Source organism: Myxocyprinus asiaticus, chromosome 17 (assembly GCF_019703515.2).
Source record: "Myxocyprinus asiaticus isolate MX2 ecotype Aquarium Trade chromosome 17, UBuf_Myxa_2, whole genome shotgun sequence".
NCBI lineage: Eukaryota > Metazoa > Chordata > Actinopteri > Cypriniformes > Catostomidae > Myxocyprinus > Myxocyprinus asiaticus.
In genome coordinates this window covers 28,113,969-28,138,600 of record NC_059360.1, presented here as the reverse complement: position 1 = coordinate 28,138,600, position 24,632 = coordinate 28,113,969, and the positions used below count along the sequence as shown (strand labels likewise).

General features: G+C 37.3%; 1 protein-coding gene across 2 annotated transcripts in view; it reads left to right on the top strand.

Annotated features, from left to right (window-relative positions):
• LOC127455099 (ribosomal protein S6 kinase 2 alpha-like) overlaps window positions 1-24,632 on the top strand; it is a 110,039-nt gene that overhangs the window by 5,141 nt on the left and 80,266 nt on the right. For both annotated transcript variants that reach the window (XM_051722688.1, XM_051722689.1), the window contains exon 2: window positions 22,017-22,061. In XM_051722688.1, coding sequence (XP_051578648.1) covers window positions 22,017-22,061 — 45 coding nt within the window. The remainder of the gene's footprint in view (window positions 1-22,016; window positions 22,062-24,632) is intronic.

Sequence of the window (24,632 nt, the reverse complement as noted above, 5' to 3'; positions counted from 1 at the left end):
TGATTTTATACATTGCGAATTGTTTGGATCATGAAAAGTGGGCATTACATACCCAGCCAGACCTGAAAGAGATTTCGCTAAATGGTGCCGAAGTAGCTATTCACCTATTGGTCTAAGCTGTGCCGTTTCTTACCATTTTGGCGCCCTAGGCTAGATTGCTGTTGTTGAGATTGCTGTTGTTTGGGTTCTGGCGAATTGCAAACATTGGTGACGTGGGTGGGGTGTGTAAGCATATTGTCAATTGGCATGGTGACCGCATCAATCGCGCTCCTGTCTGCCAGAGCGATCTCGTAATTGCCACTCCGATTGTTTCATTGTCCTCATCCATAGCTCAAGCTCCACTCTTCACCGTAATCGTAATCCCTTAAACTCCAACATAACAGAAACTCTTCTAAATCTCAACATAACAAAACAAACACTAACAAACCCCCTTTATATTCATCTTGCAGAAAAACACATAAAACAGCACTTAATTTTAACATTTACTCTCCCTATCGAGTCTCATTCAAAGCATGCTGGGAAATGGAAATCCCCTGCCCAATTTCATGAATACATTAACACCACAAATGGTATTCATGTAGTCCCAACTCAAATGGATTAAGTAAACATGTTAATGGATAGGATGCAGTGAAATCAAGTTGTGACAAAATGTTCTAGAATTGTGTTGCTTTAGTTTATTTTAATTCAGTAAATTGAACAAGCAGCAAAAATCCTTTTTTTGAGTGTGCCTAGAAACGGCCCTATGTTAAAGTAATGTTTCAGGTTCAATACAGGTTAAGCTCAATCAACAGTATTTATGGCATAATGTTGAATACAACAAAAATTATTTTGACTGTGATTGTGGTTACAGTAAGGCGCTTACAATGGAAGTAAATGGGGCCAGTCCACAAACGTTAAAATATGCATTGTTTCAAAAGTATAGGTACAAGATATACAGTAAGTGAAAAAACAGTGTTTGCCTGATAACAGGGTTTAATGTCATCATGACAACAAAGTCATAATTGCATCTAAAAACACAGATAAGCGATTCTATCACAGTAAGATCATGTATAAAATCACACATGTTTACACAACTTTAACCCAATTTTTATTTGTATTTTTTATTTATGTGGAATGAGTAAATTTTTTTTTTTTTTTTTTTTTTTTAATTAACATTGTACCTCAAATGCTGTTTATTTAGCTTAACTTATATTGAACCCTTAACAATCCTTTTAACATTATCCAATAGCATGCACAGTATAATTGACGTTAGCAGAAAAGGAAAGTAGTTTCAGATTGATTAAAGATTACAAAGACAAACATTATGTATTTGGAATAATGTGCACATATTATTCTTTCACAATAAAACCAGGAACATGCAAGAAAGTAATTGGGGTCAATTTTAATTTTATGTTGGCTTTAATGTCTTCTTGCTTTAAATGCCACACACACACACAGAGTCACACTGTTCCAGCAGATGTTTAAAATGATCAGTTTGTTCCTGGTCTCATCTGTCAGTGTGTACAGTGGTTTGAAACGAGAGAAGGCATAGTGCATGATGGATTGGTATCTGGAGATTTTATTAACTGGATCTCTGCACTATGAGCCAGATTTCCTGCTGTCATCCCCCTTTTAAATCCATGTCATCTGTAAACATCAGTCAGATTCTCTCTTAACCTCATCATGGAAAGTAAAGTGGACCTTTTTGAATGATTAATTTGTCATTTCACATGATTCGATTAATCTGTGAATCTCTTTCTTCGTTTTCCCTCCTCAACTCTTGACTTCCTTTCCTTTCATCTCTGTGTCTGTCTTTTCCTCTTTATTCTGCAGTCTTTCTGTTTCCTCACTTTTAACTGGGGTGCACTTTTTCTATGAGACCTTAGTCTTTCATCTGTCACTTTCGTCTTGTATTAACTGCTTTGCATGCAGTCTTAAATGCTTGTCAGGTTTGGCAATGAACAAACAAAAAATCAGTCACTAATGTTTCCTGCATGTGTGGAATTGAGTTTCTGAATCATTAAGAAGTAGAAATGCAGACAATGAAAATTCTGAATGACTGATTTTTTTTTGTTGTTATGCACACCATGAAATTTATAAAATGTATTTCCTTTGTTTCTCTTTCTTTTCCCTAGGAGTTTCCCCACTAATTCTTTAATACTATTTTCTACATTTTAAGAATCAATTAAAGCTATGAAATAATACAAATGGTAGGATGGGAAGTATGCAATGACAAAAAATATTATATTTTAGCTTGTTTAAAGTAGCCACAATTTGCATAGATTACAGCTCTGCATTCTCTACACCAACTTCGTGAAGGAATCACCTGCAGTGTGTTTTAAACTGTATTGAATGAGTTCCTGTGTATGCAGGGCACTTGTTGGCTGCTTTTCCTTCACTAATTACTTAATTACTTTTTAATAAATACAGTATTGTGCACAAGTTTTGGGCACTTGTGAAAAATGTTGCATAGTGAGGATGTCTTAAAAAAATAATGCCATATATAGTTGTCAGTTATCAATTAATGTCATACAATGTTCAGTTAACATAAAAAAAAAAAGCTTAAATCAATACTTGGTGTGACGACCTTTGGCTTCAAAACAGCACCAGTTGTCTTGGAAACCGTTTTTTTTTTTTTTTTTTGGTTGTTGGCAGATAGGATGTTCTAAGCTTCTTGGAGAATTTGCCGCAGTTCTTCTATTAATTTAGGCTGTCTCAATTGATTCATGTGATACCAGACTTGATGTTTAGTGGGGGCCATGCCATCTATTGCAGGGCATCCTCTTCTTCTATTCTATTCTATTTGCAAAAGGAATGTTTAGGATTCTAAAATGTGTATTTCCTATTGACGCACTAAAGCTGAAGATACAAATAACCATCTTAAGACAAATGTTTTTGTGAAGCATCTTATGTGCCTAAGACTTTTGCACAGTACTGTGTGTGTGATGTATATATATATATATATATGATATATATATATATATATATATATATATATATATATATATATATATAAATATTTGTCTACAAAACTAGTTTCAAGCATCTACTTATGCATAAGCCTTGATCAAAAGGTTTTGCAGATCATGAGAAACATAAATTCAGTCAAGTGTGCCAAACTTTTGACTGGTAGTGTATAGTATGTCTCCCTTTTTTCTTTCCTCTCATATCAGTGGCTTCTTCCAGCTGAAGTACAGCATTACCTGATTTAAGGTGAAAGTTGAGTTTACATAATGTCCTAGTGGCGTATTCCTCGTCCTGTTCCGAGACATGCTGAGAAGAACAGTCTGACCTGATAATGGACTTTCTGCTCATGGAAAGGGCCAGAAGAAATGAAGTTCTCCCTTTTCATTTAGTTCAGAAACTAAAAGAAAAGATATGTATAATTTTTTTGATGTTAAACATTAATTTAGTGGGTTTAGATACATAAGTAGCACGTTAAATACATGTATGCAACTAATCATGCCCCCGACATGTATGTAAATTCCGTAATAAGAAATGTTCCTACCATGGGAGCAATTCAAGCTTGTTATACCACCTTCAGGGCTCCAGCCGTACAGGTAACACTCTTCGCCAAACCAGCGAGCACACAGCAGAGCTTCTATAGATGGTGCGTTCTTGCGTTCAATGACAGCTGGAAGCACAAAATAATGTAGGAATCTTGAGAGGTTTTTTTTTTTTCAAAGTTTCAAACTACGTTTAACTTGACACAGCTTCCTAAAAACTAGAGAGACATGATGCAACCAAAGTGAGACACTCAAAAAGCATACGTCTGATGCAAGAGTATATAGACCAACAATTTATATTAAAAATTGTGCATAGGGAAATAGATAAAAAAAATATGGTTATGTTCAATGATATGGAAATAAAAAAAAAAAAGCCACTTTTTGTATTGTCTAAATGCTTAATGTATTTGAATAGTCTGAATTAAAATAAATTTGGCCTATATATTATGTTTATCATTATTTTCATTATTCTAAATGACCTTTATTTGGAGGACTTTCTCAGTAAATATTGTTATGCGATTAATTCGGTTAATTAATCAGCACATCATGAAATTAATTTGATGAAAATTTTTAATCCATTTACAATCCTAGTTAAAATACTTTATTGTATTCCAGCAGTGCAAACTATAAGTAAGCCATTCATAGGTTGATTTCCCCAAAAAGTCTAACACTGTGTCTCTGTAGTGCTACCAGAACATTCCTCTGTTTGTTTGAGCATCCCTTCCAGACACCGCAACATTGAATCAAGCAGTGACAAGAGTTTGGGGCGGGACTATCTGTTTTTTTGACTAATGGCAGGGGGAGGGTGTATTCGGGAAAGCTGTTTGAAAATAATGTTTATTTTTGCAATTCCGTTTGGTGATACTATAGTGTTGCGGAAATTACACACTTCAGCTTTAGAGGTTTGGTTAACCGAACCAGCCTCTATCCATTGGTTGGACAAACAGATTGTCCCGCCCTAAACTCACACCATTAGTTGAGCCAATGTTGCAGTGTCGGGCTGGTTGGGATGCAAGAACAAACGGAGCTCAAAGTGTCACAAAGCTACACTTTGTGAATGTAGACACCTTTTGGGAAAATCAACTTGTAAAGCTGTCTCTGCTTTAAACTGGGAATAGTAGCTGTTTGACCATCCCCAAAATAACGCTTCACCCATAAAACTGAGTTGCACAGTCGACAATTAACTGGACTAATATTACACATTCAGAAAAATCCTGTATTCCTTGTGCAAATAACAATTCTGTTTACAATATGTTTTTCATGCCAACAGTAAAATGCCATTTGTCTAAAATCCTGCTCTCATTAACTGTACATTAATATTAATCAAGTACAGGTGCATCTCAATAAATTAGAATGTCGTGGAAAAGTTCATTTATTTCAGTAATTCAACTCAAATTGTGAAACTCGTGTATTAAATAAATTCAATGCACACAGACTGAAGTAGTTTAAGTCTTTGGTTCTTTTAATTGTGATGATTTTGCTCACATTTAACAAAAACCCACCAATTCACTATCTCAAAAAATTAGAATACATCATAAGACCAATAAAAAAAACATTTTTAGTGAATTGTTGGCCTTCAGGAAAGTATGTTAATTTACTGTATATGTACTCAATACTTGGTAGGGGCTCCTTTTGCTTTAATTACTGCCTCAATTCGGCGTGGCATGGAGGTGATCAGTTTGTGGCACTGCTGAGGTGGTATGGAAGCCCAGGTTTCTTTGACAGTGGCCTTCAGCTCATCTGCATTTGTTGGTCTCTTGTTTCTCATTTTCCTCTTGACAATACCCCATAGATTCTCTATGGGGTTCAGGTCTGGTGAGTTTGCTGGCCAGTCAAGTACACCAACACCATGGTCATTTAACCAACTTTTGGTGCTTTTGGCAGTGTGGGCAGGTGCCAAATTCTGCTGGAAAATGAAATCAGCATCTTTAAAAAGCTGGTCAGCAGAAGGAAGCATGAAGTGCTCCAAAATTTCTTGGTAAACGGATGCAGTGACTTTGGTTTTCAAAAAACACAATGGACCAATACCAGCAGATGACATTGCACCCCAAATCATCACAGACTGTGGAAACTTAACACTGGACTTCAAGCAACTTGGGCTATGAGCTTCTCCACCCTTCCTCCAGACTCTAGGACCTTGGTTTCCAAATGAAATACAAAACTTGCTCTCATATGAAAAGAGGACTTTGGACCACTGGGCAACAGTCCAGTTCTTCTTCTCCTTAGCCCAGGTAAGACGCCTCTGACATTGTCTGTGTTTCAGGAGTGGCTTAACAAGGGGAATACGACAACTGTAGCCAAATTCCTTGACATGTCTGTGTGTGGTGGCTCTTATTGCCTTGACCCCAGCCTCAGTCCATTCATTGTGAAGTTCACCCAAATTTTTGAATCGATTTTGCTTGACAATCATAAGGCTGCGGTTCTCTTGGTTGGTTGTGCATCTTTTTCTTCCACACTTTTTCCTTCCACTCAACTTTCTGTTAACATGCTCAGATACAGCACTCTGTGAACAGCCAGCTTCTTTGGCAATGAATGTTTGTGGCTTACCCTCCTTGTGAAGGGTGTCAATGATTGTCTTCTGGACAACTGTCAGATCAGCAGTCTTCCCCATGATTGTGTAGCCTAGTGAACCAAACTGAGAGACCATTTTGAAGGCTCAGGAAACCTTTGCAGGTGTTTTGAGTTGATTAGCTGATTGGCATGTCACCATATTCTAATTTTTTGAGATAGTGAATTGGTGGGTTTTTGTTAAATGTGAGCCAAAATCATCACAATTAAAAGAACCAAAGACTTAAACTACTTCAGTCTGTGTGCAATGAATTTATTTAATACACGAGTTTCACAATTTGAGTTGAATTACTGAAATAAATGAACTTTTCCACGACATTCTAATTTATTGAGATGCACCTGTATGTTCTGACTGTGTCACACAACATTTTTGTGTTCAGTGTGGACAGACAAATTGCTTGTCACTGGAAACGTGATGCATTGCATCTGGTTAGGATGTAATGTTAAACTGTAAATCCAATTTAGAAAAATAAATATTTTTTTTGTTCTCTTAAAATTGAAAAGGAATTGTTCACAGTGAATGGCAAACTACAAGCCTCTCTCTGTCTGTCTGTCTGTCTGTCTCTCACTCTCGCACACACACGCATGCGCACAAACACACAGTTTCTCTCACCTCTCTAAAGAACATTTGGGTCCCAATTACTCAGATGCTATTTCTATAATAGGATCACATTATGAGAGAGATGTTAATTTTTTTTGTAGACGTCTGTTTTAGCACTATCATTTGCATTGAATTGTCAGGAAAAGTGTTTCAGGGTCACGTGTAGCCAGCAACACCCCCCCCCAAACAAGAGCCAGTTAATGTGGATTTGTTTCTTCTGTTTGCTCATGCAAACTCTGCAGTCTTTTTGTGTGTTGTTTACCTTTTCCATTGTGTTCATTATACCGTTTGAGTCTGTTTTTCCAGGAAAACAAAAGTCATGCTGAAGTTTCTGTTCCATGTATTTTGGCCGTTAAATAATAAAAACGCAAAATGTAGTAGAAAATTCATCATGCTTGCACATGTGCTTTGCTGAGATTTTATGTATTTTTCTGTTTGTTTTATGGTGTTGGGCTGTGCATGATGGTGTGCATATGTGTCCCTGACCTTTTCTCAACTGTATTGGGTGAGACAACCACTCTCTCTCTCTCTCTCTAAAACATCTGCTCTTCCCAGAGGGTACAGAATGTAAACATTTGCAGGAACCACAACCAGACATGATCTATGACATAAATACTACATCTTAAGATTTCAAGGGCTGGATTTATCAGTGTTATTTTATGTGTTAAATGCGTGCAGTGTGAGTGAGGACAGCACTTATCAGTGTCATTACAGATAGCTGATGTTGACAGCTTACTTTATAAACTGCTGCTAAGTCAGCTAATGATTTAATTAGCACATCAGTTCTTGTATTACTGAGCTGATTACATGTGAAGTGTGTTATCTCTGACCACTTGTGGTAACAAACAGAATTGCAAAAATGATGACTGTTTTCAAACAGATGCGTCAAACACTCCCCCATCTGCCTCAAACTCACACCATTGGTTGAGCCATTTTTGTTGGTCTGGATGCTCAAAGAAAAAGATATGTATTGATTGTGCCATTCTTTTAAACTTTTTGGGGCAGTTAACCTAAGAATGGCTTACTTATCGTTGACTCAGAGAAGGAGACTGTATTTTAATATCTAAAAAATTAAACACCTTTCAAAGCTGCACTACGGAACTTTGGGCTCTCTAGCGACATCTGTGGTTGAAACTTAAATGCAGCTTGCAGAAGAACGCTTTACGTGAGTTGTGTTTCGGCACTGCTCTTCTGCGCAGATGAATCTCATGATTTGAGGTTACCTGGACATCGCCTGTGATCATGACTTAGAGATATTTAGAGCCCGAGTAATAACGTGTTATTTTCATGTTGATATTATGTTATTCGATTAAACATTTGAAACCAAAATATAACTTTCTTTGGTGAAGATAAATAACACTCATATTTACTAGTGGTGTAACGGTTCGATTTTCTCACGGTTCGGTTTGTATCACAGTTTTAGGGTCACGGTTTCGGTACGGTTTGGTATTTGCTTTGTTCAGAAAAAAATATTACTGCCAAATCCAAAGAATACTCTATTTGGTAAACACTTCAACAGGTTTGTCCTTAATAAAAATCATGGTTTTACAACAGTAACCATAGTTTAACCATGGCATTTGTAGTAAAATCATAGTAACCACAAAATCAACATGGTTACTGTCATGGTTACAATATATAGTAACTACATGGTTACTATATGGAAACTACAGTATTACTGTTATAAAACCATGGTAAATTGTATCAAAACCATGATTTCTGCTAAGAAAACCATGGTGATAGAAGTCATGGTTACTACAATACTACTGTAGTAAAACCATGGTTAATTTTTGTCAGGGACCTGAACAAAAAAATATACACACTGGTGGCCAAAAGTTTGGAATAATGTACAGATTTAGCTGTTTTGGAAGGAAATTGGTACTTTAATTCACCAAAGTTGCATTCAACTGATCACAAAGTATAGTCAGAGCATTACTGATGTAAAAAAAAAAAAAAAAAAAGCACCATCACTATTTGAAAATTTGTTCATTTTAATTTTTGATCAAATCTAGACAGGCCCCATTTCTTATCCTTGAGTTTTCATATTAAATTGCTAATTTGGTACTAGAAAATCACTTGTCATTATATCAAACACAGTTGAAAGCTATTTGGTTTGTTAAATTAATCTTAACATTGTTTTTGTTTGTTTTTGAATTGCCACAGTATGCAATAGACTGGCATGTCTTAAGGTCAATATTAGGTCAAAAATGGCAAAAAAGAAACGCCTTTCTCTAGAAACTCGTCAGTCAGTCATTGTTTTGAGGAATGAAGGCTGTCACATTTAAATGTTTTTGTTCATGTTTTGTTCATTTTGAAAATATTGGTCATGTGATATCCTGTTTCCCTCCTTGTTCATGTGTCTCGTTCTCATTGGTTTATTGTCTTGTTATATTATCAGTTCTGTTTTATTATTGGTTCCTTTTTATTAGTCTTGTTATCATGTTCTTTAGTTTAGTCTCGTCATTTGTTGTCTATGTCATGTGGTTTCCCATGTCCATGTAAAGCCCTCATGTTTGCCATTTGTCTTTAACACAATACTTGACAAATGTAACGTTGTTCGGTTTGGTTCTCGTTGTTTAGCATAGTCATAGTTCTTGTTTCTTGTTCATGGTTTTGTTTTTTTTTGTTTGTTTTTTTTTTTGATACTTTCATGTTTTTAGTTAATAAACTGCATTTGGGTTCTACTTCATCTTCATCTCGTCATCGTTCTCGTCCTGCTCATGCTTGCTCTGCCCTGCCTGAATGTTACAGAATACATGACCTACAAAATGAACCAAGCAGTTCAGCTACTGTAGTTACGTCAGTGAAACCGTTCCATAGAGGAATATGTGGAAGACTTTTGCGCTCTGGCCAGCAAGGTGAACTTCAATGATTTTGCTCTCAAGGACCGCTTTCATGCTGGCTTAAATGAGCCTCTATGCTCCATGATGCCTGGAAGCAAAATTCAATGGACTCTAGAACAGTACATTGATTTTGCCCTGTGTCCACGAGCCAGCGTTCATGCCTGCCACGTTCCACGAGCCAGCGTTCACGCCTGCCACGTTCCACGAGCCAACGGCCAGCGTTGCAAGCCTTGTCCGTCCCAGGGCCAGCACCTGAAGCCTCGACCGCCACGTCTGCCACGTCATGCCGTGTTGCCACACCTGCCATTTGTGCCACGTCATGCCGTGTTGCCACGCCTGCCATTCCTACCTCATCATACCATGTTGCGGTGTCTGCCACATCATGCCATGTTGCCACGCCTGCCATTCCTACCTCGTCATGCCATGTTGCCACGTCTGCCACGTCATGCCATGTATCCACGTCTGCCTCGCCATGCTGTCCCACCTGCCGTGCAATCAAGTTGCTACGCCTAACATGCCTAGTCAAGCAGCCCCGACTTGCCATGTCTAGGGTTGCAGTGATATACCGTTTTTTTTTTTTACTGTTTTCATACCATGTACATTTGCTTATCTACGGTATTGAGAAAAAAAATGCAACCGGACGGAGAATCTCACCTGTGCATCTCCTTTCCTCCTCGACTGCCTGTCAGACTCGTCAACTTGTGCCACACACACACATGCAGCAGAGAAAATGTCAGAGAGAGGCGAGGGTGTCTGACATAAGTGAGTATGTGTGTGAGTTAAAGCAGTGTTTCTCAACTGGTGGATCGCGACCCAAAAGTGTGTCTTAGGTCTATTTGGACTGGGTCGTGGACAGCAGGGAAAGAACAATGCCATGGTTCTCCCATTGAAGATATTTCGGCAGCCGCCCAATTGATTACCTATTTAGGACTCCCGAGGCAGATTTAATGATAATCTCGCAATCAGCTTAAGGCTTCTCATCTGCACTTTCGCTCGAGTGTAACGGAACCAGCTCGTGATCATGATCTACTCTTCTCTCTGGTGCACGCGTGCAACAGCCGGGCTTCCCTCGATATTGCGGAGCGCAGACCTCAAAACTGATGTGACCCATTTAAATTCTAGTGAGACTTTTCTAGTTTAAAGTGTTACGGAGGAAGTCAAGTCAAACCTCTCAAACAGTAGGCAGCCCTGACATGCTAAACAGCACTGAGGAAGAAAAGAGCAACACTGCTATGCGCAGGGTTGGGGAGTAATGGAATACATGTAACAGGATTACGTATTTAAAATACAAAATATAAGTAACTATATTCCACTACAGTTACAATTTAAATCATTGGTATTTAGAATACAGTTACATTCAAAAAGTATTTTGATTACTGAAGAGATTACTTTGCATTTTATTGTCATTTGTTTCATTTAATATTAAGTCCTTTCAGATGGAAAACATTTATACATATAAATGATGTGATCCAAAGTGCATTTGAACAGCGGTGAAACACTTTCTTATGATGCGTTACATTCAAACGAGCAGATAGAGAAGTAAGTTTGGAGCAGATGAAATAGAAATAAACCTTTTTCTAGCCATTTTACATGTACGTTACCAGGCACGATCATATTTTTTTAGGGCAAAAATCTTATTCTTGATGATGATTTTTGTATTTGTAAAAATATCTAAAAATCCTTACAACAAGATCAGTTTGATTTATCTTGTTTTAGAAACAACACTGCATAAGATATTTAGGTTTTTCAGGTAATGTATTTTTAACATGTGTATTTTGTCTCACTGTACTGGCGGAGTTTTTATAGTCAAAACAAGTGAAAAAATCTACCAGTGCTGAAGTAATCCAAAGTATTTAGAATAAGTTACTGACCTTGAGTAATCTAACGAAATACATTACAAATTACATTTTACAGCATGTATTCTGTAATCTGTAGTGGAATACATTTCAAAAATAACCCTCCCAACCCTGGCTGTGCGCAAATTTTATTTTCATTATACATCACGTTTACAGAATTGTTTCCTGATTTTACGTGAGTAAAAGTAACTGTTATATTTTGACAATGTTATAGTTTCATATGAAATAATCTAAAAAGGTAGAATCTATTAGACCTCATTTTATATCAACAGTGGCTGTTGTAGTTAAAGTTTCAAGATGTGTTTCGGCTAGTATTTATTTTTTCATAAATACTATAATATAAAATAAATACTTATTATTATTATTATTATTATTATTATTATTATTATTAAAGACTAGCTACACTGACCTAACCATGGTAATGTGGAGCCATTCCTCCTGTGTAATATGTATGTTCTGTTTGAATTATGTTTGAAATTAGGAAACAAACGGGATAATAATGGACTTAAGTAAATATGCTCTTCAGTTTTTAAAAGGGAGAGAAAACGTTTTACAAAAACTGTAGATTTTGTTGTTGACATCAACAACAAAAATAATGTCACTAGATGCATGCCCTTATACTTGAAAACCATGAACAAAACTATGCAACATAAAAGGAAATGCGACCCAGGATGCATTAAATACAGGTTACGTTTTTACTATGGTGGGTCGCCACTTGATTTTCAATGTAAAAACTGGGTGCTGAAGCAAAACCAGTTGAGAACCACTGAGTTAAAGGTACAGACAGGAGCAGTCTGGCTGCGCTGTCGCGCACCTACAGTATATGTTAATTATTAATAATCATAGGACATTAATTTAAAAGCTCACACAGCTGATGTTTTTCATTTAGTAGTTAATTTAACATGCTAACTAACATGCTTTAGTTATATAACATGTTATAGTAACATGCTATTTTTTATCATGTTTATATATTTGGTTTATTATTATAATTCTGTTAGCTTTATTTATTTTATTTTATTTTCAAAAGGGAGACTTTTTACATATACATAAAATTGGTTTCAAGTTTAAATTATAATAAAGCGTTTGTTCAACCAAAAAAAAAAAAAAACCTTGTTTTCACTCAACTGATAATAATAATTGTGTAATACCATATACCGTGAAACCATGATATTTTCTGAGACTGTTATCGTGCCGTGAAAATCTCATACCGTTGCAACCCTAGCCATGATGCCACGTCGGCCCCGCCTTGTCAAGTAAGCACGCCTATCCCGTCATGCCTAGTCGCCATGACCCCTAAGTCTGCCACATGTGCATTTCAAACTCAACATATTTATTCACAATTCAGAAGCTGTACATCACTATTGAAGGAATAATCTAGCTATTAAAATGCATACAAGAAGGTACGTTATAATGTTGCTCAAATATTTTAATCATACTTAGAAATACCACATGAACACCCCAAGCGCTTTAGTTATTGTTTCATGTCTGTTCGAATAAACACTGAGTGCCTGCTTAAAAACGGAAGGGAGTGTGTGCAGTTTCGGCTCACCTGCAGCTCTGTGCGCACCGCGTGATATATTTCCCTGGGTGATGTCGGTGTAAATGATTATCGATGTATTACTATAATTGCATTTTAATGGCATTAATCAAAGGGCATTATTGACGCTTAAGCACATGATAGATTACAGCTGCCCGAGGAAACAGGAAGAACTCGCTCACCCGTTTTCAGTAGCGGGTCCTGGCATAGGCGATATAGGCAGGCGCCTAGGGCGGCAACGCTCTCTGGGGAGGCACGAGAGGGTACCTGATCGATCACCCCTGCACAGAGCTCGCAAGATTGCGATGGGAGAAAGGTGCCCCGAATTGTACCACCCCTGACTCGCGATGGGTGAAAGGTGCCCCAAATCATGCCGCCCTGCTCCGAGCTCACAAGATCATGATGGGAGAGAGGTGCCTCAATCATGCCACCCTGCCCCCGCACAGAGCTCGCAAGATTGCGATAGGAGAAAGGTGCCCCAAGTTGTTCCTGACAGGCTACTCAGCCTAAAGGGATCTAAATGGTTAGGATTATAAATGGTTAGGATTATAGATGTTCATAATGCATTCTTACATTCTGAACAAACATAAGATAATCAACAGTATAGGTACACCATGACACAATGATTGCTGGGCAGATTTGACAGTCATTGATGATTTTGCATCAATGAAAACTAGGAGGGGAGGGTTGCATTTGAAATGAGGAATTGTGTAATAGCACAAGCAGCAATCTAAGTATTCTGCCATTTTCTTTATTTATTGACAAATTTAATTGTGCAATTTAAGTTCTGTATATACAGTCGTGCTCAAAAGTTTGCATACCCTGGCAGAAATTGTGAAATTTTGGCATTTATTTTGAAAATATGACTGATAATGCAAATGTCTTTTATTTAAGGATAGTGATCATATGAAGCCATTTGTTAATTTCCCACAACTGTGGCTTTTTAAATTGCAATTAGTGTCTGTGTATAAATAGTCAATGAGTTTGTTAGCTCTCATGTGGATGCACTGAGCAGGCTAGATACTGAGCCATGGGGAGCAGAATAGAACTGTCAAAAGACCTGCGTAACAAGGTAATGGAACTTTATAAAGATGGAAAAGGATATAAAAAGATTTTCAAAGCCTTGAAAATGCCAGTCAGAACTGTTCAGTCACTTAAGAAGTGGAAAATTCAGGGATCTCTTGATACCAAGCCAGGTAGACCAAGAAAGATTTCAGCCACAACTGCCAGAAGAATTGTTTGGGATACAAAGGAAAACCCACAGGTAACCTCAGGAGAAATACAGGCTGCTCTGGAAAAAGACGGTGTGGTTGTTTCAAGGAGCACAATACGACGATACTTGAACAAAAATGAGCTGCATGGTTAAGTTGCCAGAAAGAAGCCTTTACTGCGCCAATGCCACAAAAAAGCCCGGTTACATTTGGAGTGACGAGACCAAAATAGAGCTTTATGGTCACAACCATAAGCGCTATGTTTGGAGAGGGGTCAACATAGCCTATAGTGAAAAGAATACCATCCCCACTGTGAAGCATGGTGGTGGCTCACTGATGTTTTGGGGGTGTGTGAGCTCTAAAGGCACGGGGAATCTTGTGAAAATTGATGGCAAGATGAATGCAGCATGTTATCAGAAAATACTGGCAGACAATTTGCATTCTTCTGCACGAAAGCTGCGCATGGGACGCTCTTGGACTTTCCAGCACGACAATGACCCTAAGCACAAGGCCAAGTTGACCCTCCAGTGGTTACAGCAGAAAAAGGTGAAGGTTCTGGAGTGGCCATCAGTCTCCTGACCTTAATATCATCGAGCCACTCTGGGGAGATCTCAAACGTGCGGTTCATGCAAGACGACCAAAGACTTTGCATGACCTGGAGGCATTTTGCCAAGATGAATGGGCAGCTATACCACCTGCAAGAATTTGGGGCCTCATAGACAACTATTACAAAAGACTGCACGCTGTCATTGATGCTGAAGGGGGCAATGTACATTATTAAGAACTAAGGGTATGCAGACTTTTGAACAGGGGTCATTTTATTTTTTTTCTTTGTGCCATTCTGTTATAACCTACAGTTGAATATGAATCCCATAAGAAATAAAAGAAATGTGTTTTGCCTGCTCACTCATGTTTTCTATAAAAATGGTACATATATTACCAATTCTCCAAGGGTATGCAAACTTTTGAGCACAACTGTATAATGTACATGTTAATATAATTTTCCAATTTTATATATATTACACACACATATAGTTACTTCATTTCTATATTTGTTGTCTAGTTATACCCAAAAATGAAAATTCTCTCATCATTTACTCACCCTCATGCCATCCCAGAAACATGGCAAATGAAGATTTTTTTGAAGAATACTTAAGCTCTGTAGGTTGATACAATACAAGTGAATGTTGGCCAGAAACTTGAAGCTCCAAAAAGCACATAAAGGCATAAAAGTAATCCATAAAACTCCAGTGGTTAAATCTATGTCTTTAGAAGTGATATGATAGGTGTGGGTGAGATAGCTTGATAATCCCTTTTACTCTAAATAATCTCCACTTAAACTGGTTTGGGAAGTTAAGGGGGTGCCAGGTAAGCCAGAACCACCACTGCCTGTTTTAAACACTTGCAGGGGGCTTCTCTATCAGTGGCTCATTTTCTCCACCTGCCATTTTCAACTACACACAATGCGTGCAGAACTGTGATGTCATCAAGTTGACCCACGTGAAACACAGGCAGAGCGTGTCCATCTACAGAGCCATACAGGTGCATTAGCAGAGGTTGTAACTGTGCCTGCCTGTTTGAAACTTTGTTTTCTTCGACAAACCTTGTGCACCAGATGCGTCATTAAACTTCAGGTGAACCGCGGTGCCAATGCTTACCAAACCATGGGTGGCAAAACAAACGTTTCGATGTTTTACCGAGAACCGTTACAATCCTAGTATTTACATATTTTGAATGAATGAATGAAATGTACACTTATAGTGCTTTTCTGACACTGCACTCAAAGCACTTTTACATGGAGAACATTGGAGACTCCTCAACCACCAGTATATTTTAATGTGATTATTCAAGTTTTTATCTACTATTAATATTTGTATTATACTACACTTATCAATTTAAGAGGTGAAACTCATGATATGGCTGATACGAGTTAAATGGAAGACTTTATTATTTTTGTATTATATTGTACAGCCTCAATCGATAATGCAAGTAAACCGTAATACTACAATATTACATCTATGCACTACACACAATAAAACTAGAAACATAAAACAATAATTATCTAATTTTTATAATAAAATATTCAATAAAAATGGGGATGAAATATACTTTATTGAACATGAAAATAATATGCACAAATGTGCAATATAACAATTCCAGTAGTACGTTTAATTAATTTCTTAAGTAAAGTTATAATAGAGAGATAGTTACACGCTTAACAAATTAATATGCACATTACTGTGCTATAAATTTGGTGCATACATAAACAATGATACCTATAAACAACTTGAGATGATTATACATTTCACGGGGGACTACCTAACACTGATTTATTGATGTTGTTATTGTTATAAGTTTGAGGATGGCCAGACGTCTCACTCTTGACATTATTGAATTCAAATCAAAATTGAAAATGATCATCCCTATGCCCTACTCACTCCAAAGTACAGATCCCTTTATGTGGAGGGAGCATGGCATTACTGTTTGAATGTACCCTTTGCTAACAGTCTTGTGAAGGAGCCCTTTGTGAAAAGTTTCCTTTTCTTATTTTAGTTTGGAACAATCATTTGAGTTGCGTTCCCTTCTCGCAGTGCCCTTAAATGGTACAGAAATGCCATTTGGAATTCACCCATGTCTCAAGGGCTCTGCAGTTACCACGGAAACCTTATTTTCTCAGACCACTTGTGACTGTAAACCAGAGCTTTTGTGAATTAGACTATTCTTCATAACTTCCAGAGCACTTGAATAAATCAATCTGTAGTCAGTAGAAGTGAATGAGCTTCTGACTTGGCACATGACAAATCCTTGATCATTTTCTCTTTTTTTTTTTTCTCACAGCAGCCAAAAGTGCTTTCTTTCTTTCCATCCCAATTTTTATTTTTGTCTCTTTCATTTCCCTTCTTTTCTCACTTAAGGTTCTGTTTTAAATTAAATGGAAAGCAATAGCCAGTTGTTAGTATGTGATAATTTGTGTTTTTCTACTTGTTCATGAGAGAATATAAAGCACATCACACCATTTACACTCTGAGCAGAAATCAGCCTGTGCTGGGTTTCCCAAAAGCATTGTAAGCCTAAGTAGATCGTAGAAACCATTGATGCCAATGGCTTCTATGATCTACTTAGGCTACGATGCTTTTGGGAAACCCAGCCGAGGCCATTCTGGTATCTCTGCCTGTTCGGAAAACCTGTAAATAATACACACATTTTATCTTTGTCTTTATTATTAAAGCTGAAGTGTCATTTCTGAGTCACCAAACGGAATTGCAAAAATAATCAATGTTTTCAAATGGATTTCAGAAAGCTCCCCCCATCTTCCGTTGGTTGTACAAACAGATAGTCCCGCCCCAAACCCTACCATTGGTTTAGCCAGTGTTGTTTTGTAGAGCTGGACAGGTCACTCAAACAGACAGAAGAACAAGAGGTGTCATGCATGCTATTTCTTACAATACTGTATCGATACTTTAGATCCATATATCGATATTTATATTCAACTTTTCATGAATTCACATCATGTCCTGCATTTCAATAAAGAAGAAGCAGGTTTTCTAAATAAGTGCAAACTCTGAAAGTGGTGTTCCTCAGTGCAGTCAAAGAATCTTCTATGAGGTGCGAGAAAGACTGAAACTGAGCCCTTTTCTGGTGTTGAGCGGGTAGAATTCAATGAAGCTGTCAGCTGAGGACATTTGAGGCGTCTATTTCTCAAACTAGAGACTCTGATGTACTTATCCTCTTGTTTAGTTGTACATCTGGCCTTCCTCATCTCTTTCTGTCCTTGTTAGAGCCAGTTGTCCTTTTGTCTTTGAAGACTGTAGTGTACACCTTTGTATGAAATCTTCAGTTTTTTGGCAATTTCAAGCATTGTATAGCCTTTATTCCTCAAAACAATGATTGACTGACGAGTTTATAGAGAAAGCTGTTTCTTTTTTGGCATTTTTGACCTAATATTGACCTTAAGACATGCCAGTCTGTTTCAGAATGTGGCAACTCAAAAACAAACACAAAGACAATGTTAAGCTTCATTTAACGAACCAAATAGCTTTCATCTGTGTTTGATATAATGGCAAGTGATTTTCTAGTACCAAATTAGCAATTTAGCTTGATTACTCAAGGATAAGGTGTTGGAGTGATGGCTGCTGGAAATGGGGCCTGTCTAGATTTGATCAAAAATGACTTTTTTCAAATAGTGATGGTGCTGTTTTTTACACCAGTAATGTCCTGACTATACTTTGTGATCAGTTGAATGCCACTTTGGTGAATTAAAGTACCAATTTCCTTCAGAAACAGCAAATTCTGTACATTATTCCAAACTTTGGCCGCCAGTGTATGTCAGACTGATGTCTTTAGCTGCTGCAATTCATCTCGTTGTTGTCCCAGTGTCTCACCTATTTATTATTGTAAGCTGTTATAATGTAGTCTGGTACAAAAAGTCGCCGGAGGCGCCATATCCATTGTGTTTTTAATATGCCGTGTTAAGTTGAAAGTAGTTTGAAGATCCTGCATTCTGTTCCATTCAGCTGCGCTCCATCTAGCAGTTTGAAAGTAAGAACTTGTCTGGTGTGTGTGTGCTTCTCAAGAGTGTTGTGCTTCAGAAATTCACGGTGCGGTGTGTTGGAACTTGTTGCTGTGATGATTCAGACTGCAAGGTACCACCGAAAATCATGACAATCACAAAATTAAAAATAAGGCCTCTCTTTGACACATTTGTGTATTGTTAACACTGAATTTAGAATCTAGTGAAAAGTCACCTGATGCATGATCATTATCGATCATCGACATTGTTTTCATGATCGATCATTGCTTTCACTTCTGAGTGCCATTCCCTAGTATAAAACCTTCTGAGGATGTCAAAAACACTCCACCTCTTATAAAATTTTACTAAATGCACATTTACTGACAAACAGCTTCAAATTTGTATTTGTTTATTTTTTTTAAATAGCCCCTAAGACGACTAGAATCAACTTTTGTGTGTGTGATGTTTCCTGTGATTTATGTCGCCACAGCATTAAAAACTTTGCTTAAACGCTCCTGTGCCCTTTCAATCCTTTTTTTTTTTTTTGTATAGCATTGGCTGACCCTGGTGCCCTCTTCAGAGGGATGTTTTGATAACCTCACAGTGTTTTTGGTTAAATCAACTTATTTATAATTGATTCTACATATGACAGAATGTCATAAATATGACTGGACTGACAGAATTTTATCATGGTCATGGATGAGCACCTTAGGGGGAATTGAAGGGGAAAATACAAGAGCAGTGTTTTTTCTCCATTGAAAATGTTTCGGTGACTGGCCAAAATTTGCCAGAGGAAAATTTTATGATATTAATCTTGTGTTCTGTGCTTTATGCACACTAAATATGCTTTATATCTGAAACATGCATTTGCATGATGCGACTAAAGGCTTGTTGTCCCTAAATGTCACGGCACAGACCACAAAACTGATGCGACTCATTTGAATTCTAGTGAGAATTCAGCCCTGAGATGCTAAACAGCACTGGGAGGAAAAGAGACAACACTGTACCATGCTTTTCAAATTACACATCACTCTTACTAAAATTTATCACGATTTTATTGAAGGAACAGTAATTGTGGTATTTTGACAAAAATGTTATAATTTAATATTAAATAACATAATAGGTAGAATCTTTCAGACTAATTTTTATTAAAACTCTGGCCATTGTAGCTAGCTTCTAAATGTGTTTAGGCTACTATTTAGGCTACATTTTCAAAACAAATACTAATATATATATATTTAAGAGACTAGCTACATCGACCTAAACATAGTAATAAGTAGCCATCCATGGACTTGCATGTACTTACATGGCACTGCACTGTAAAAATAAGAGCAAGTACATAAAGGGCTTTAAAGTCTGGTCTTCCAAGACTTATGAACAAATTATGGACAAAGTTTGCAAACAAAATCTGGACAAAGTCTGTTTAATATGTTCTTTTTGAATTATGTTTGAGATTAGGAAATAAAATGGCCTTGTTTGCCCTCAGATATTCCTAAAGATGACTTCAATCATTAAGAGCCTGGTAAAGGGAAAACGATATCTGTTATGGAGTAGGAAGAAATATTTTCACTAGCACAGTCCCAACTCAGTAAAGTGGTTTACTCAGGGGTACAGGCAGGACATTATAACTAGTCCCATAGAAATATGGTGTTTATTAAATTTAAGTTTAGTTTGATTTCATATAGCACCTTAAAGTAAAAGAAAAAAGGTTCCAGGTGCTTGATGAAATATAACTTGTATCCAGTAAATGCAGTTATGTTATATATTAATTAATAGCAGTTAATTTATGCAATAAACCAACTTGGAGCATGTGGATGACTTTACATATCAGCCACCACCGAAGACTAGTTTTGACCCAGGAAATGCCCTGAAGAGGAAATGTTTTCTACATGTAATGTATATTTTCAGTATTTACATGAGTTTTACATGTGTTTTGTTTCTTGTTGAGGTGATCTGTTCTCATTATGTGAAAGATTTTAAATAATGTGTGGTGTAAATGACTCCTGTCATAGTTTGAGTAAGAGTCTTAGGGGCCATTCAGGCCGAATGAGTTCTTGCGCTAAAAAACCTAAATATAGCACAACAAATAGAACTTTCTCCCTCTCCTTAGAACATTGGTCTGATTTGATGGTCTTCTGAATCCTCCTGAGATCCAAGCAAGACTGCTGTGTGCATTTTACATTTCCCTTTTTGATTTGTAACTATAAGCACCTAATAAACATGCAAAAAAAAAAAAAAAACATTCTTGACCAAATAGTTTTCCTAAAAATGTATGTCCACATATGGACAGAGGGACTAAGTTGTGAAATCTGAAATATCAAGCTATAGAAAGTCAGATTTTTTTTTAGCAAATTGTTTGTTTCCAGGAGTGTTGGTCATTCAAGTTTTTGAGACGTTACAGACATTACATCAGAAATTAGCATAAATAATTCTAATTCAAAGTAGTGGCCAGCATCATCCAATCACTGCCAACCATGTTAAAATTATACATTATAAATTCTGAATCTACTGATTACCATTTTCCCATGTCTGCCAAATATGTTGGGTGGTCCAAACATCATCTGCATCCTGAAACTGAACTTTTGGTCAGATTTTAGGAGTGAATGCACTTAGTTGCATGGAGAGCTATGATCCCAGTTTAGTGAATGACTTATGCTCCAGTGTGCCAACTGTCGTCACTGGTCTCAGAACAGTTTGAAATGCACCTTATTTTCTTCCAAATCAATATAAAGCCTCTAAAAGCAAAATTTTTCTGCTTTTGGATGAACCCATTGATTTTCAGTGTGATAATGCACAGTAAATATAGGATTTCTAAGGAAAAAATGTGCAAAGTACACAGTGTACATTGTGTTTAGCAGCATTGCGTTTTGTGATAAATTGCTCAAATTAAAAAAATGGCATACTGGATGAAACTAGAGACTAATCTTTTGACTCAAACAGGTTTCAGTGTAAAAACTTAATTCGGTTTCTTACCAGATGTAGTTTTGTTGGTGTTTCTGTGGGGTTGCACAAGGGTATGGAAACAAAATACCCAACATGCACTTATGCTTATTTACATAGTAGTAGAATAAACCTAACTGTATTTTGGTAGTGCTGTACAGTGACCTGACTTTTCCAGTTTTGTGTGCTATGTGCATCAGACGATAGAGCACAGACTTTGGACTAATATATAAGAAACAGAGCCTTTACTAGTGGCCCAGAGATGTTCATTATGTCATCTAGACATAACATGTGTTTATTATTTTAACACCTCAGCTGTGAGCCTTTAAATACAGCGCACACACTTGTGCTATGGTTATTCTAATGATAATAAGCCAGAGGATCCAGTTGTAAACATGCCTGAACTGTACATATATGCATGCACACAGACATAGGTCTCATAATTCTGTTTTTGCCTTTCTCTTTCAGAATGGACAGAGCACAGCTGAGGATGGAGTCAGCACAGCTGTTAAGGTAGGAACCAGCTGAGCACAGATGCAAAAACACACTCTCTGGTGTTTAGGAAAGTAATTTTTGCTCAGGAACATCTAGGGAAGCTCCTTTTTCTTCAGCCTTTCCTGAGTCTACAACATGCCGTTTTGGACGGTTTCTCTTGTTTATCCATTATTCAGATTTCATGGGTAATATGTGCCAAACTGAGTCAGGCTGCTGTTTAAGAATTTATTAGTGGTGCTTGTTAAGGAAATTAAACTTCAGAATTAGATATTAAACCTCTGCAGGTCCTGCACTGTTTGTATCAAGAATGATAACTCAAATTGTGTGGCTCGTTGAGAAGAGGTGTGCTATTACTTTTATAAGCAATTAGACATATGATTTTCTCTGGGTGGATAATAAAACAGGTGTAAAAAAAAAAAAAACCTCAGTTGAAGGAGGGATCCAAACCTTGGCCAGAATATAATTTGGCTTGGTGGTGGGTTTATTTGACTTGCTCCTGTAAGCAAACACCTTAGCAACCACTAGCAACACCATGGCGACTACCCACAACAACATAGCATTGTGGCTGCGAGTTTTGCACAGGCAAGCATCAAAAATCTAGTTTTTGTCTCATTTTCCAATGAGCATTCATAGGATAAAGGGATTTGATATGTGATCTCTTTTATTCTCAATACTGTAAGTGCAGAAAATAAGAGACTTTCTGTCTAGCAGAAGTGTCTGGGGACTTTGGCAGCTTTCTGAAACAATCAATGTAACAAGTGCTAAAAAGGAGACAGTGAAGTGTCAGGAGTCCAGCCTTCTGGTTCCACAACTCCAAGGCCTCTTTGTGTATGTAGGGGTGTTGGGTTGCACATCTATTCCATGGTGCATCTTGATTTGTTGCAGCCTGACTGACTGTATGAGGAAAGCCTTTCTCTCCAGAATCCAAGTATTTGTTGTTTTTTATGTGTAACATGAGCCTGATGTGATTGAGAGAGAGAGACAGTCTGTCTCCTCCTATAGAATGTGCTTTTCTCTCTGAAAAGTGAGCTCACATTAGAACCGCAGTGAAGCTCAGACAAGGTCCTGTAATGTTTTTAGACCCCAGAGACTGCAGCCGGATATTTTGGGGCCTTTAATGTTGTCTTAGTATAATGTCATAAGACTAAATGACCTCATCAGTAGAATAGTTTAAACAGTCATTGTGTCTTTGTATTTGGTTTAAACCTAGAGCACACCACACGACTCGTTTGTCTCCTTTGATGTTTTAAATCAGCAACTTGTCAGCGATGAGAAGTCTGAGAAGTCTCAGATCTCATTACCAATGTTCGTGTAGTGTGCGCAATCCTGTGACACACCCTGACTAGTCGCAGAAGCTATGACAGATTTCAAACCAGCTTGATATCTAGATGTCTTGTCGTCTGGTGTGCACTGTCCTGACGAGCGAGAGACCGACAATGAGCTAAAGCCAATGAAATATAGAGAGAGCGCAAGTGGGAAGCAGGAGACAACAAATAAAACATCACCCACATCTCCCTCTGCACTGTATTTATTATTTTAGTGTTTATTTATTTATATATACATTATATATAGATTATATATTATGTATTTTATTAATATTAAAGTATAAATATTATTATTATTTATGTATATTATTTCATTGTGACAAGGAGGAGGGTGGGGCCGGGGCGTGAGTGCGCACGGCCAGTCCCCAATCGGGCTAATCAGACGAGGAGAGGGATAAGGCCGAGCCGGATGCGGCAGTTCGAGAGAGAGAGAGAGCTACACACAGCTGCCGTGTGTGTTTATGTTTGTGTCTTTTAAGTTTTCATTAAACATTATTTTGACTGTTCAGCCGGTTCCTGCCTCCTCCTTGCCCATTTTAACCTTGTTACATTGGCCTAACTTTACATGTACAGTTTATCACACAGCTTTTCTCCAGGTTAGACCGAAACAAATATTAATTGGACGAAAGCTGAACATGCCCTGGTCTCGTAGTTGAGCAGTTTTTTCCTCTATGAAAAAAAACTATTAACAGGTGAATCTCCCAACAACATGTCTGGGTCATATTTCACCCCAAAATGAAAACATATTTTTAGGACAATTAAATTGTTTTTCATTGTGACGTGACAATTATACTGTACATGCATTTCCCTCCCAATTTCTTAGCTCTGCATGTGCATAAAGCGCAATGAAATGTAAATGAGCTCCTCTCATAAATGCTTCAAGGAGACTGCTGATGTCAATTGTGATTAAGAAGTTACATTTTGGTCTGTTTCTCACTAAAAACTGATCACATCTCTTCAGAAGACATGGATTAAACCATTTAAGTCATATGGATTACCTTTATGCTGTCCTTTTTGGAGCTTGAAAGTTTTGGACCCCAAACACACCATACATCTATGAAAATATCTTTACTTTTGTTTTGCAGAAGAAAGAAAAGAGTTTGAGATGGCACAAGAGGAGTGGATGATGTAAGAATTATCATTTTTGGATGAACTGTTCCTTTACCTGTAATGAAAATAATGTCGCAATGTAAAAAATCATTCATAAGTTCATAAAAGTATGATTCATGTTTGAAATTTGGGTGCAACATGACCCAATGTTCTT